The sequence below is a fragment of the Engraulis encrasicolus genome, chromosome 17, assembly GCF_034702125.1.
Source record: "Engraulis encrasicolus isolate BLACKSEA-1 chromosome 17, IST_EnEncr_1.0, whole genome shotgun sequence".
Lineage (NCBI taxonomy): Eukaryota > Metazoa > Chordata > Actinopteri > Clupeiformes > Engraulidae > Engraulis > Engraulis encrasicolus.
The window spans coordinates 5,481,477-5,497,849 of NC_085873.1; the positions used below are offsets into that span (position 1 = coordinate 5,481,477).

The 16,373-nt window shown below is 42.8% G+C and overlaps 1 protein-coding gene across 1 annotated transcript in view; it reads left to right on the forward strand.

Moving 5' to 3' along the window:
* Positions 1–16,373, forward strand: part of vwa2 (von Willebrand factor A domain containing 2) — a 54,672-nt gene that overhangs the window by 5,579 nt on the left and 32,720 nt on the right. The window contains exons 2-3 of the mRNA XM_063221452.1: positions 961–1,019; positions 14,720–14,794. Coding sequence (XP_063077522.1) covers positions 961–1,019; positions 14,720–14,794 — 134 coding nt within the window. The remainder of the gene's footprint in view (positions 1–960; positions 1,020–14,719; positions 14,795–16,373) is intronic.

Here is a 16,373-nt window from a genome sequence, read left to right on the forward strand (position 1 = left end):
TAATAAGCGGGTGGATGGGATTTTACGAGGCCTCACTCAAAATGCCTCAAAAATGCAAATTCATCTGAACGGCTTCAGTGCTGGACAATATTTCTAAAATTTGAAGACTGCAATAAAGTTTGATGGCAAATTTTTTTTTAATTATTATCCATCATTAGACATCAAGTCACATTAAAACTTTGTTGGACAACGTAATATTAATCTGCAGATCCTATTCGTTTTGATTCAAAGAGAGCATAAACAATGTTTGACACCATAAACGATTGATTTGAACACACCAACGTGCGCCTCAAACTTTTTTTTGACACTTTGAATATCCACTACTCTGATTCTATTCTTGCTCAAATCAGCAATAGAGTGAAGTGTGCTACATCATCTTCCAGTAATGTTGTCACCCTCCATCCCCAATGGCAGCAGTGTCACCACTCTTAACCTCTCTATCCACCAAAGTCATCGGTCAGATGCACATGTCATGCTGGTGAAAATAGCTTTCCTTCCCTGCAGAAAATAGCCTCCCTTTCAATGTGTGGGGGTCTAGGGGGTGCCCCCTCCCTGTCTGCCTGTTTTTTTCCTGTTAATGCTCTGTTGACATGTATATTGTTAGGACAAGCTGTAATTCAGGTGCTGGTCCCTCCCTTGCCTTTCTATATTTTCTTTTGGTCCACAGAGTAGGAATGTGTAAACCAATGTGTCTGCTGTTCTTCTGAAGCACTTGCTGCTACAGCTGTTCCTCCTCACTCAAGAATGTACTTGGAGTTCTTTGTTTTAACCTTGACTATTACCATTTACTATAGCATACTATTATCTACTATTTAGTAGAATTTCTATTAACTTAAAAAAGCCAATATTCTCTCATAGGATTTTAATGCATATTTTATTTATATGTTTTTTCATGAGGTATGTTGTAATTCTTTGTAACCTATTCAAATGAATTCTTTCTAATCACATATTTTGTTACAGGTCTATCATGATGGACTGCACAAGCCACCTTTACCTCTTTTTGGTCCTATTGTTGCAAGGTAAGCATGATGGGCTGTGTGTCTGTAACCTTGCTCAATGTAAATCTGCCTTAGCCAGGAAAATCCTGTGCTGCTTTTCACAGTCGTCCTAATGTGAAAGGCAGCATGTTAGCCAGTGGTGTGGATCCGATTCGATCACGAGTCGGGAGGTTTCGTTTCGATTCGATCCGATCCGATCCGAATCAATTCTACAATGCATTGCAATGCATTACATTTCTACTGAAAGCAAAGCAAATGTTTCATCAGTCATGATGAGGCAATAGAAGTAGTCAGATACTGAGCAACAATTTATTTGCTGTTTTCTGGATCAGTCTGTATCAGTCTTGCAATGCTTTGAAGTACTTTTATTTAATTTAACATTCATTTGCTCCCGAAATATCCATGGAAGTAATTGAAACTTAAAAAAAATTGCCACATCAATTCTGGAACTTGCCGCATTGAATTGGATAGTCCATGCCCCGCATTGGATTGCATCGCTGGATCGATCATTGTTGACACCACTAATGGTATCTTCCCTAAGCGAGGGAGTCTGAGCAAGGGAGCTACTGACACCATTGGCTATTGGCAATGTATATGTGTATACATGTATTAGTGTGGTGTGTCCCATGGTGGAGCTTTGCCCTGAACCTAGCGAGAGGAAGGTTAACGTATTCATGTCAAAACTGAATTTTGGGTTGTGCCAAAACACGGTAGCTAGTCACTTTTTGCCTTCACTGTCTAACAAGGTATGCAATTTGAGCAGGCATCATTACATTACATTACATTGCATTTGGCAGACTCTATAACCAAAGCGACTTAGAATCTAGGACATAATCATAGCCAACATCACTAGCAGATACAAAGTGCACAGGAAACATACAGAACAAAAAGTGCAGATGCCAAGTAGTTAGTTGGGTAGTTGGGTTAGTAAAGTAGAGTACACACACACATACACATCATGTCAGGAGTCTGGCCTGGGACTAGGGCAGCTCAAGCACTAGTCTAGTAGATAGTCACGAAAGAGGAGAGTCTTCACTTGCTTCTTGAAGGCTGAAAGAGACGTGCTGCCTCTGGGAGACATCAAGGTGACTAATCTACGTGTCCTTAAAAAAGAATGCACGTACAGAGACAGCCTAGTGTGGATTGTATGTAATTAGGACAGTCTTGATGCTCTGTTGTCACCAAATGCTCGGCCGCAGTTTAACATTGTCACACTCAGCCTTGCATCCATTGGTCCATATTCCATGTGAACGTCCAGGTGGTTATTGTTGGTCAGGTGTCATGTGGTTGTCAGAGAGAATCCCAGGTGACATAGTAAGTGTTATAATCCACAGACCGAGCCACCTGGGGCTGCGTTTGAGGCCTTCTATTTGTCTACTGTGGGATTTGTGTGACCTACAACCATTGAACACTACTGTAGGTCTGCGCTTGGTTTCTCTCGACGTGTAACTGGAACCTCAAACATGCTTGACACATGACCTTGGAAGGGGGGTAAATGGTCTAACTTAAAAGGCTGAGAGCACAACCCAAAACACACACTGACAGGCCTAATAGCCTGGAGGTCAGAGTTGAAGTCAAGGTTAGCATAAAAGGTTATGGTTAAGGTTTCTGGGAATGTCTGAAGGCCGATCACCAAACACCATTCGGCTGTCCGCCTCCATATGGTGAAACTGCCATATGTCATTTGAGGACCTGGAAGTAAATAATGGACCGTCTTTTGGAGATCAATGACATAGATGGCTTGTAGAAATGTAAGGTATCCTCCATGCTCATGTTCCTCGATATCTGGTGCATCACAGGAAAGGACTGAGTTCAAAGTGAAAAGGAGAGTCAGTGGAACATCTCACATGTGGGAGATTAATTTGTGCTTTTAATTAGAGCTGTGCCAAACTAATATTTCTGTGTTAACACATTTTGACTGATGAAAACGTGTTAACAGTGACGTTATAGTATGTTCACTGCTCCAAATAAAAGCACAAATTAATCTTTCACATCTGAGATGCTCCGGGGACTCTACTTCTCACTTTGTTACTGATGGCTGTCAAATTCTAGTGGGTATTACAAAAAGGCTGCATTACAAAAACTTTGCTCTGCCTTCAAAATACATCAGTTCTCATAGACTTCCTTGTGAGTATTCAGCAAAGTGACCTACTGTATGTGAAGCGGTCATATGAGGACCTGGAAGAAAGACAAAAGAAAGGGGGAAAAAATGAGCTGCTGAAAATAAGTCACACTGATGGCTCTTGTCAAGGTCCATTAAGGAAGCATGGATAATATAAGATGGTCTCAGTCACTGACTTCCTATATTTGCTGCTTGGCATTTAAAATGAGCCAGTGCTCAATACTTCAACTCCTTGTAGAAATGCCTCATGCTTCATTCCACATGCAAAAACCTCAGGCCTGGTATTTTACTGCCTTCCCACAGCACAACAGTACACATTTGTTTCTGCTCTGTAAATATACAACACGTAGAGCCAATTTAACATCTTCCAGAGTGTATTTGGTCCCAGAGTACTCTGTAAGTGCAAAATTAACACTGCTTTTTTTATGGTGTGGAGCATTTGCCCCAGAGGAAGTGAAGCCATAGCACCCATATTAAATTCTCTGTTGTTGTCCGTCTCTCTGTTGACAGCTAAAATCCTGTCTAAAAAAATTACAGTCAATCAATACAGAACATCAGCTCCATCTTCAAATCTGTACGTGTTTAAACCATCAGCCCATATGTGTGCTGACGTCTCTGAGGGAGAAAATGTCTTTGAGCGGTTGTACCACAGCATTGGGCAAACACAATGTTTTACACTCTCCAAAGTCCACACTGGACTGTGTTGCTGTTTTATTTAACATTTTGCAATCATATGTGTCTGACAAGATGACTCCTTATGCCTTTCTGCCAATGAGATGCTGGTCTGTGGTGCAGTGGAATGAGTCATAGCACTGATTCTTGAGAAAGTGGCTAAAACAGGTTGTAATGTTGACAGAAAAAAACAAAGTGAATTACAAAATTATATGGTATATCCTCGTAGACTAAGGTCTTGGCTTTTCAGAAATGCACAAGGCCAATCTCCTCATTATGTATTTTTTTCAGAAATCAGGCTTTTCTCCGATCATACCTTGTTTTTTGTCAACACCGTCAGACACAATTAAAAGTTATTAAAATTGTATTGATTTGGTTGCATATGTATCTGGAGTTTTTAAGTGATTATGTGTATTTTTTGGTTCACACATATGCCTTTAAATGTTGAAAATTCACTTTTGTTCTATTTTAATACTGTTTCATGTGTTCTAATTTTAAAATATGTACCGTCATACGATGCTTACTTAACGCCTAAATACAACATACATTTTTTTGTAATTTCACAAATATTCGTGTAGGCTTAAATTGGCTATTACTTTGATATTTCAACAACTCCTAAGGAAAATGTTGTAAGCACATTCCTTTAAAATGTCCAAAACTCCTTCTTACGGTGGTGACTTAAGAACTGACAGTGGTGACAGTAATCTGAGAGTGGTGAAAGTGGCCTAATTAGTACCTGCATTTAGCAAAATAAATAGCCCTCTCAAGTCAATGGCATCTTGCATAAACACTTTATTTTTGTGTGTGCACAGTATGAGCATGTGTTTTTACTTCATTAGTTAGATTACCTAGGAAGTAAGCCACTGGTTGTTGAAAATGTGGTAAAAACAGCTTTTAAGTTGTTCAAATCCAAAATATAGAGGTGTATTATCATAGATGTAGGTCTTGGCTGTGCAGTGAATGCATTGGCCAAGCTCCCCATGTTTAACATTTTTCATAAAATGGACTCTTTCTTGTTTTGTCAACAGCGGCAGACAGAATTAGAAGTAAAAACACATGTTTACTGTATTAAAGTGAATTACTTTAACAATTCAACATAACTGTAGATACTTATTGTATGCATATTCTTAAAACATGTCAAAAACACGTAAAACATGTGTTTTTTGGTGAACTCCATCAGATGTCACCACCGTCAGGTTTTCTGACAAAAAAACCTCCAAATGCACCTCAGTGGTGGCGGAGTATCATTTTGGATCACAATTATTACTAACATGCCTAGTAATGTTTCATTAACCAGCACAATTTAGTATAATATGGAACAACATGATGAGCAGAACAAAATCTGACGGTGGTGACATCTGACGGTGTGAGACAAAAAAGCACTCTTTTAAATATTATGCATTGTTTGTTCACATTAGCCATTTCATTTTCGCTCTGTTTCTTGGGTGCTTCATACCTTTTCTGAAAAAAAAAATATTTATTAACATTAATGTAATACAATACTATTAAAACCCCCGACGGTGTTGACAGTTTATGGTTGGGACAGTACCAGTGTCCAAACAAATTAACAAATTGAGGACAAAATAATAAACTTACAGGAGCTTCAGTGATGGTGAAGTAGGCAGTAGAGCTAAAGGTTTGAAAAGGGGTCCTCAGTAATGAAAATTACCTTGTGCATACCTGATTTTATTGTCTTTTAGAAAAAATCTGACGGTGGTGACCAATATGCTGGACACATTTTGAGCAATCAGTAAATAATAGTAAATATTGTTTTACATCCACTATGTGCACATCTGTAGAACCACTTTAATATGGTCTTCCACATCATGGTGATATTGTTCAATTCTGTTAGTGATTTTTGTATTTTAAGTCAATTGAAATGATGATGCCAGTCCTTGCGACAGGCGTTTTTACAGGGTGTGGACAGGTTTATGGCCATGAAAAGTAATAAAATTACACTTAAATATTTCAAACAAAAATGTATTCGTGTGACAGACCCCTTGGCCATTACCTGGGTTCATTTTGTTTGTGAAAATTTAGTTGATTTTCAACAGAATTAATATTTTACTGCAGGGACATGTTTTTGCCAAACTTTCAAGAATCAGTGATAGGAGAGAAGATGTGGATGAAGAAGTTTGTGTTCGTTAAAGTGTGGAGGGGGAGAAGGAAGGGGTGGAGGTTCCACCATAAATCTGTACTCAGAGAGAAGATTTTGGGGCGATTTGTGGGTAAGGGGGTGGTTGTACTGGGTACTCCCCCTAGCTAAATCTCAGGGGTACACAAAGGGGTCAGTTGTCCCGGCCACAGGGAGAGACGGGGCCCAAAATTGGGGTTTTCATTACATTGTATGCATTGGATGGGATGTCCCTTTCAGATAGCATTGTCCTGGGTCTGACAAAAGCTGTCAGTGTCCCTGCTCCTAGGGCCATGGGCCATGGTAAATCTCAGGGGTTACTTAATATGGAATGCCTCGTGTAACCTCTGTCTTCTCCACTGTGGGCGTGTGGAGCTTTTCAAGAGGCCTAGAAGCCTAAGAGTGGGTTCTCAGGACTGTCATCGAGGATTTGAGTGTGGGTGGGTAGGTTGGTGGATGGGTTAGGGGGTTCTCCCTAACACATGGCAAACACTCTGACATAATGGTGTGTGAACGTTATCTAGAGATGCACGTGAGACTCTAGTGCTCTGCTAAGGAGGGTTACGTTACCAGAGGTTACCAGTGTTTGGTAGGCCGGGTCACAGCAGGCCACCTGCAGGTTTGGTTACTGCACAGGCCTATCAGGTCCAGGCCCCGGGGCCCAAGAGCTAAGGGGCCCCTGAAGCCCAAGCCCCCATATTTCTATTTGTCATACTGTGTTTAAATCACACTTCAATGTTCACATTTTATCTGAGGTCATCCCCCCAAACCCCCAAAAACAGACTCTCACATCTGGCCTGCAACCCTGAATCATTTTGTAAACTAGCCACATCCGTGGAGGGGCCCTTTCTATTTGCCTGCCCTGGAGCGTTTCAAACCATTGATCAGACGCCTCTCATGACAATACGATACACCCCATATGGTGCTGATGTAGTGAAAATAGTCGTTCTTTTTCTTCTCTGTTACTCTGACTGTTAAACAGTTTGCAGTTTGTGGATGCATCGATTATTTGTGTGCATTACACTGAATTATTTTTTTGCACAACATTTAGCTGACGCATTCATCCAAAGTGATTTGCGGTTACTGGAGGGTATTGGTTACGGTTCCGGGAGCAATGTCAGGTTATAATGCCTTGGTCAAGAGCACTTCAGTCATGGATGGTACCGTAAGCTTCGAACCAGATACCTTCCAATCCTAAAAACAATTCCATAACCATTTGGACGCGGCTGCCCAGTGCACATGAATTATGAAAAAGGGCTTATCTGACTTTACATTTGCAACCGTAGGGTGTGCAGTATATGCTTAAAAAGTTTTTGGCTCGTGTTGCCAATCCAAGTGTCCTCAATTTCAGGAAGTAGTATAAGTAACATATAGAGTGGTAGGAGAAACGTATTACCTGTCAAGTCGACCAGAAGGGCACAGCGTAAATCCTGGCCCTTAAATGTTCTTTTTTTTCTTCTCCCTCTTCTATCTCATCACCACACGGCTATAGGCCCCTGGCCCACCTCAAGGGGCTTCCAGAATGTTCCATTCTGTTCTGTTCTGAGGTGTGATATCCTCAGCTGTCACTGAGGGCTCTGTCGGCGGGTGTTTAGGTGGTCGTAAAACCGTGACCTTCCTGTGGTTTACTGGGGGTGATGATGAGAAGACAGAAGGTGTTATGTCGTGAGGTGTGTGGTTTATAGAATATTTTAAAGGCAAAAAACCCACAGGGGGTCATCTTTTTCATTGAACAGTTATAGGAGGAGAGGAAGTTTTTCTATGTGTGTGTGTGCGTGTGCATGTGTTTTTATGTGTCTGTGTGCATGTCTGTAAGAGAGAGGAGAGCGTTTTTTTTCTCTTCATCGCTGTGTGTTTCTTTCCAATACAAAGGAACTTTTCTCTTGCTACTTCTCTCTTGCTACTTGAGCGATAGCCATTATCTCACAGATAAAGGAAGGTGAACATGAAAGTCTGAGTTCTAAAGATAACCTTTTGAACTGTCATAAATGTATAAGGAGCTTGTGATATGGCCATTAGTATTTGGTAGTGGTGTGGATTGGCACTGCCCTCACGATCCGATTCGATCACGATTTGGGAGGTAGTAGATCCGATTAAGGGTCGACCGATATATCGGCCGGCCGATATATCGGGCCGATATTTGCGTTTATGAAGTGTATCGGCATCGGCCGATACGCATGCGGTTTTGGCCGATACGCCCACCCCGAGATTTTGACTACAGACGGGCAGCTCTGTGTTGCTGGCAGACCCGCAATGCACGCAGCTGCGTCACCCCTCCCCCACTCATTAAGTAAAGTACCTAAACAGCCTTGCAGGCTGCCACAAAGTTTTAGACTTTCAGATGCATCCTATTTTAATGTGGACACTGAATGACATGGCATGTGCATGTAATATGCCAAAAGGGAGAATGTTTCAGCTCCATGCATTTTCTGTACTGATTTTAATTCCCTGGTTCATTGTTCAGTCAATAATCACCATTTGCCATCTTTCTACCGTTGTAACTGAGTGTCTACCGGCATATGTTTCAGTGTCTAATTTCCACCGCCTTTCAAAACACGCATTTCATACCGTCATTCATGGATCAGCTTCAATCTGTTTTAGCGACATCTAATAGGTAGCAAACATCACTTGCAAACTGGCTAAATTAAAATAGCCTCTTGTAAAACATTTCTGTAGCATTCAACTCACCAGCATGCAGACTGCATAATGCAGCCATCTCGTTGAGCAACCAACCAGCTCTTCCAACGAGGGTAAACTACTGTTTTTATTTCCCTGGTTCATTGTTCGGTCATTTATCACATCCATTTGCCTAGCGTTGTAACGAGTGCCTTCCAGCATGTTTCAGTGTAAATTTCCACCGCGTTTCAAAATGCGCATTTCGTAGCGTCATTCATTTATCAACTTCCATCTGTTTAGCGATCTCTAATGAGTAACAAACATCACTTGCAAACTGGCTATTTCAATTCATATAAGTTTATTTGGTTAGAAACATTTCTGTAACATTTAACAGATCAGGTCACCGGCATGCTGCCACTTCCTCGTTCAGCAACAAGTGAATGTTCCAATATGAGTAAAATAGAGGGGTGTCCGCCGTTTGGCGGACCAAACCATTTTGAACAGGGGTGTTTTTTACTGGTAGAGTAGAGTAGAGAAACTTTATTGATCCCCAGGGGGAAATTCAGGTGTCAAGTAGCTACATAAAAACAAACACAGACACACACAGACACAGACACACACAGACACAGACACACACAGACACAGACACAGACACACACACATGCCAAGAGGTTCCAGATCTGGGCCAGCTCTGGCATCTCAGGCAGTCCAATCCCCAATAATGATGTCTTTCTTAGTGTCCTTCTGTATACTGTTAAACAGTTGAATGGCCCAAGGGACAAAGGACCTCCTTAGCCTGTCTGTCCTGCAGGTGAAAGCAGGTGGCATTCTTTGCAATGTATTTTATAATATGAAAATAAGAAAATGGTTTTACTTGTCTATGTGTTTTGTTTGCATTTCTTTGGTTTGTTATTTTGGGCTTTTGTTTGTTATTTATTTGATTTGATTTATTTTGTGAAAGGCCCTAGTAAATCAAGTACACCTATACAGGTGAAAAAATAGGCATGCATATTTAAACCCATAATAATCTTGGTCATCCCCAACATTTTTCAAATTTACAGTCAAGCTCTATGCTATTGTACCACTGTCAAGCAACAGTCCTTTGAAATTTTAATGCCTTATGTATACCTTTTTAGGTGGCTATAATACAGTATAGGCTACAGATGCTTGAAAAACTACTTGCTCAGTGTGCTTTGTACATGACAGTTATTTTCCTGTTATTCATGTTATGGTGTGATGAAAATGTGATGGGATAGGATTTTTTTTTAATGATACAGTACTGATTTTTGTCATTTTTAACACTTTTTTAACAATATCGGTATCGGCGTATCGGGTATCGGAAATCGGGTATCGGCCAAGGGTGATGGAAAAAATATCGGTATCGCATCGGCCATTAAAAAACCTGTATCGGTCGTCCCCTAGATCCGATTCGATTTGATTCTATTAGATCCAATCCGATTCGATTCAATTCTACAATGCATTGCAATGCATTACATTTCTACTGAACGCAAAGCAAATGTTCAGCCATGATGAGGAAATACAAGTAGTCAGATACTGAGCAACAATTTATTGGCTGTTTTCTGTATCAGTCTGTATCAGTCTTGCAATGTTTTGAAGTGTTTTTATTTAATTTAACATTCATTTGCTCCCGAAATATCCATGGAAGTAATTGAAACTTAAAAAAATTGCCGGATTGATTCTGGAACTTGCCGGATCTGGATCTGGATCGTCCATGCCCCGGATCGATCCGGATCGCCGAATCGATCATTGTTGACACCACTAGTATTTGGTGTACTGTAACACCTAAAAACATTTGCCAACCAACCATGGAGCAGAAAATCACTCCCCCAAAACCCACTGGCCCACAGCCCCACGCAAATGGTAAATATACTGCATTTGTATAGCACCTTTCCACTCCTTCAAGCTCTCAAAGCACTTTACCTTCTGTATGCCTCTCATACACTCACATTCACACACCAGTGGCAGTGGCTTCCACGCAGGGTAGCAGCCTGCCACCAGGAGCAATTTGGGTCAGACAGAGCGGGGCTCGAACTTGCAAACTTCTGGATGCCAAAGAGGCTCCTCTACCAGCTGAGCCACCACTGCCCCAGTCATACTAATGTTCAGCCATGCAGCTGCGCTGAATTTGAGTCCTCTGAAGAACATGTATACAAAGTGATTGATTTGAAATGCGTCATTGTCACGTTTTGGTGATAGCTGAAAATCTTTGGCACAACTGAGGGCTTCCGCACACCGGCTCCGACAAAGTGCTGAGCACTGCTCAGCTAAAATTCGATTCCATTGTTTTCAATAGAACCACGCACACTGGCGCCGATGTCCGCGGACATTCGCCGATGTCAGATAGCAATTAGAGACAAGTTCTATTTTGTCGGCGCCGCCCATTGACTATCAATGCAATGTTCGTGTGAAATTGGGTTTGGGGGTCCGAATTCTGTCGGAAGCAAAAGTGCGCCGCACTTTGTCGGAGCCGGTGTGCGTCCGGCCTTATGTTCTGACATGTGGCCCACCCGAATTAAACTCCGGGGTAGACAGATGGATTATGAACAGATTGTGTGGAATTATTATAACCCATTATAACCGATTCACTTTTGGAGGTCACTGCTTTCAAAATGCCTTACTTTCAAGATGGCCATGCATGGAGTCATCAAGATCGACGTTTTGGCATCTCGTTTCACCCTTTTTAATTTCCTCTGCCCGTCCAGCGTATGATTTCTCGGATGTAGACCCCTACCAAGGGCCTCGGTCACTGGGCCTAGCTGCTGTGCTGTGTCAGCTGAAATGCGCATGAGGGGGTGGACGGGAGGGACCTCTCCATCAATGTGTAATTAAACTGCATTGACTGACAGCTCTCTGCAGCTAAACCCCCTTTTCATACCCTCTCTGGACCACCTCTGTGATGCAGAGAGAGGGAGGGAGAGAGTCAGAGACAGAGAGTGAGAGGGAGAGAGACAGACAGACAGAGAGAGAGAGAGAGAGAGAGAGAGAGAGAGAGAGAGAGAGAGAGAGAGAGAGAGAGAGAGAGAGAGAGAGAATGAAACACAGGAAGAGCCAAAGAGAGCGAGATGGAGAGAGAGAGAGAGAGAGAGAGAGAGAGAGGGAGGGGTTGAGGAAGAGAGAGAGAGAAACTGAGGGAGAGTGAGAACGATGGGACAGAGAGAGAGAAAATCCTTTGGCATTGGCATGGCAGACAGGTTCAACGGTGGCCCAGCAGGGTTAGCTTTGAGCTAGTTGGCTAGCGGTTAACCCCATGGCGAATCATATTAATGACCTGCGTAAGCCAGGTCGCCCCGTGACGTGACATCCCCTCTTCATGACCCCATCACTCACTAGGAGGCCAACAGGCTCAAAAGACCTCTTTCTCTCCAGCAAGGACGGATTACTGCACGGCCCTACCGGGCCCAGGCCCAGGGGCCCAACAGCCAAGGGGGCCCTGAAGCCCAAGCCTTCACGGTACAAAGAAACCCCACTATAGTTTGCATATTATTATATTATATTATATTAAATATTATATTATTATTATTATATTATTCGCATATTAGTTGCACTTTAAGCTGCTGTATTTTCACATTTTCTTTGGGGATGAACCCCTGAACCCTCAATAACGAAGGCTAAATCCGCAAATCTTTTGGAACCTCGCGACGCCATGTAGGGGGGTGGGGTGGGGGGTGCTTGTCTGACCCAGGGGCCCATGGAATCCTAATCCATCCCTGCTTTCCAAAATATCCTTCTTAGAGGTTTCTGTGAGACGATGCGCTATCCATGGAGAGAGGGTGTTTCGTATGCATGTGGCTGGAAGGTTGCTTTGAAAATAATTCACCCACGCAAAATTGTACCCCCTTCAATAATGACACACAGACACAGTGTCCCCTACAAATAAAAAAGACATGGTATATGGTGTGGCAGCTGCATACATTCAACTGACACACACACACACACACACACACACACACACACACACACACACACACACACACCGCCGCCGCCTACACACTTATACACACATCCACATATTGCCCTCAGTGGGAGCTGTGGCCATTCAGTGGTGGAGGATGGTATGTGTTGGGATGGGATCCCCCCTAACCTCCCTTTCCTGCATAGGGACTCAATCAACTATTGTGCTATAGAGGGAGAGGTGCTCACTCAAGCGCTCGCTCACACACACACACACACACACATACACACACACACACACACATTTTTCCTCATTGTTCCCTATCCCTCTCTGGCACATTTTCTCTCGTGCACCCTTTCATTCTCTGCCATGAAATTACTTCTCTCCTCTTTCATCTCTCTATCTCTCTCTCTCCCTCTCTCTCTCCTCCTTCTTTCTTTTTTATCATTTTGCTTTCTTCTCTTGTCTATCTTTATGTCCAATCTACTGTTGTATCTCTATGTTCAGGGGGCGTTATTGGAATGCTGCCCCCCCTCTAAATTATCTCCTTTTTTAACACTAGACGTTTGACACATGGACATGCGTATGCACACACACACACACGTACGCGCACGCACGTGCGCACACACACACACACACACTTTGCCCCCTCTGTTTGTCAAGTTCTCCCCACCTTTCTCTCTCTCCCCTCATTCCCATCTCTCCCTTCACTCCCATCTTTTTCCATATTTTCCATCTCTCTTGCATTCTCTCTTTTTCTGTCTCTCTCTCTCTTTCTCTCCCTCTCTCTTTCCACTTGGTAACAATGTCCAAATGAGGGGCTGTCATGCCATGAGCATTTTATTGAGTCGGTAAATACTGCCCTACAAAGCAAAAAGGCAGTAACTGTGCAGAACTCAAAACTGAGTCAGTTGACTTTAAAATAATACTGCAATCCAGTTGAAGTGGTTTTGGGGAGATTATTGGCATGTGACAGTTTTGTTACTTTATATTACCACCTTTTTTGAAGATCAATCATTTTATTATATATGGCATTAAAGTCATAGTAACTCATTTTAAACAGCAATGCAGTTACTGCCTTTTTGCTTTGTAGGGCAGAATAGTAGACCAGCATCAGCTGTTCAGTGGATTCCTTCTGCAAACTCGTTATAGGGTCGAAGACAGAGAGGGGGAGAGAGTGAGACTGTGTGTGTGTGTGTGTGTGTGTGTGTGTGTGTGTGTGTGTGTGTGTGTGTGTGTGTGTGTGTGTGTGTGTGTGTGTGTGTTTGTGTGTGTTTGTGTGTGTTAGCATGATTGTGCATGTTTTGTGTTTATGTGTTTTGGTAGTGTGTGTTCAGTGGGTATGTGTGTACAGTAGGTGTGCATATGCAAGTGTGCACTTGTGTTTGTGTTGTCCGTGCATAGTGCATATTGTTTGTGGAAACGTATGTTGGCTGTGCAGTGCAGTGTGTGTTAGTACGCGCACACAATTACACAGTGTCAACGGATGTTTACAGGTCAGCACGGTCCATTTTCTCTGCCAATAAGCAGTGTCTTGTTTATCTCGCCTGTGTTTCCCGCAACCTTCCTTTGTTCCTTCCCTTGTTGTCAGACTTGGTTACTGCCGATTTGTGGAAATGTTTTGTTTGCGCGCCGCATGCATCCCCCTGCAGGGATCTGGGAATAAAATGAACTTCGATGGAACTCGAGCGGAATTTTTGTGTCTGGTGTGGCAGCGAAATCCAGCAAGCACAGGGCCACTTCGAGGGAGCAGAAAACCCACAATAGAAGATGTTTTGTTGTTATTCACAACGTACGAATTGAGATAATATAGAAGACACTCCATGTTTCAGATAACAGCATTTGTCTGTTTAAAAGCACACATTTGTCTTCAGAAATAGTAGAAAATGTAAATAGTAGGGTTGGCGTATACTTTTCAATAACTTATCTTGTTGTCTTTGTTTCTCTCTGAAATATGGACAAAGGTAGTCGATTGATTGTGGCATTTGGCTGTTCTGGATTAGGGGTGCATTTCTCGAAACGATAGTTCCTTACTATTTTAGCTACTTTGTTGTTTGCAACACAATTTCCCATTGGCAACCCAAATTGTTAACAGGCTAACAACTATGCTTTTGAGAAACGTACCCCAGATTAGGTGCATGGATGGGATTGAATGAATGTCAACTAATGTAAATTGGTGTCAATGATATAAACAATCTTTTTATTCCTTTCCTCTCACACCTCTCACCCCTCTCCCTTCACCCACCTTTTCTCCATCCATCCAGGGCATATCGTCTCATCAGTGCAGGATATCCACACGGACCATGAAACCATCTTGAAGATCAACTCTGCAGGACAGAGTGAGTACAAGGGGGGACATGTCAGGGGTGGAAATTAGCGTCTTAATCTCCCCCCCCCCTCCCCCCCCGAAAATGTGCACAAAACAAGATAACTTAAAGGAAATAATAAATGTCTGCAACACTGTTCATGCTCCCTCTATGCTCCATCAAGTGTAAGTATAGAACAGCTTTGTGGTGGATATTTATTACTAGCTTATGAAAATGAAATTTGCCACAGTCAAAGTCATGCTTCAAGTCATTTTGCCAAAGAAAACTCCCCTCAACAGGTTTCATATACTGCTGTGTAGGACATCCGACATGCACTTGTATTACCACAATGGAAAAAAGCCAAATTTAGTAGAGCAAACCAGAAAATAGCATGAATTGTTTAGTCTGGGGTCACACCATTGGCAAAGCTGTGAAATCAATCATTGATAGCCAGGGAAATACCATGCTGCTTTGCACAATTTTTCTCATCTGAAAGACAGCATGGATTCTATTCCTCAGCGAGGCTTCCAGATCTTAGGGTCCAATGGCAATGGGCAAGGAGGGGTGGAAAAGCGATGACTGCAGTTATTTTTAGTTGATACAACTGACACGATTGGTTATGGGCTATGAAAAGATCCATTGATCCGTAGATCTATATACAGATCCATGGCTCAGCTTGATCATCTCTTAGTACGAATTTGTGGCGAAACTTCTTCAATGACTTCGGCTACCCAGTAGCTTTGGTTGTTTCTGGTGTACACATACAGTTATGGTGCAATGCTAGACCAACCTCGAGGGCCTCCTAGATGTTGATGGGATTACGTGCCCATGGTAGACGTGTTAGAGGGTATGATTATGTTTGAGGCTTTGTGTCTGCGATGGAGAGGAAAAAACATAGAGAGGCATGCACACATGCACACACACACAGGCGCACACACACAGGCGCACACACACACACACACACACACACACACACACACACACACGCACACAGTCATGTACTCCTGCAGACACGCACACGCACACACACACACACACACACACACACACACACACACACACACACACACACACACACACACTCAATGGCATGTAACTCCTGCGGTAATAACGTTGTTTATGGCCCAGCGGGTCCCAACATGACAGCAACATGGATAATAATTTACTCCACCTGACGAGCACCAACATGCCACACATGTGTCTGAGAGCGCGGGCACGCATCTGTGTGTGTGTGTGTGTGTGTGTGTGTGTGTGTGTGTGTGTGTGTGTGTGTGTGTGTGTGTGTGTGTGTGTGTGTGTGTGTGTGTGTGTGTGTGTGTGTGTGTGTGTGTGTGTGTGAGGTGGGGGCATGGGGGTACTGATTGTGTGCGTGTGTGGAGTAATAAGATCAAGCATATGTTATACTTAATTGTGTCTTGTGTGCGTGTGCGTGTGTGTGTGTGTGTGAGTGTGATGTTTTGGCCGAGTGCCTGAGAGATATATCTTCATCCATCTTACCTTTCCCTGGCCCTGGCACACTGTGTGTCTGTGTGTGTGTGTGTGTGTGTGTGTGTGTGTGTGTGTGTGTGTGTGTGCGCGTCTGTCTCGTTTTTTTCCCTAGCCCCTGGGGGAC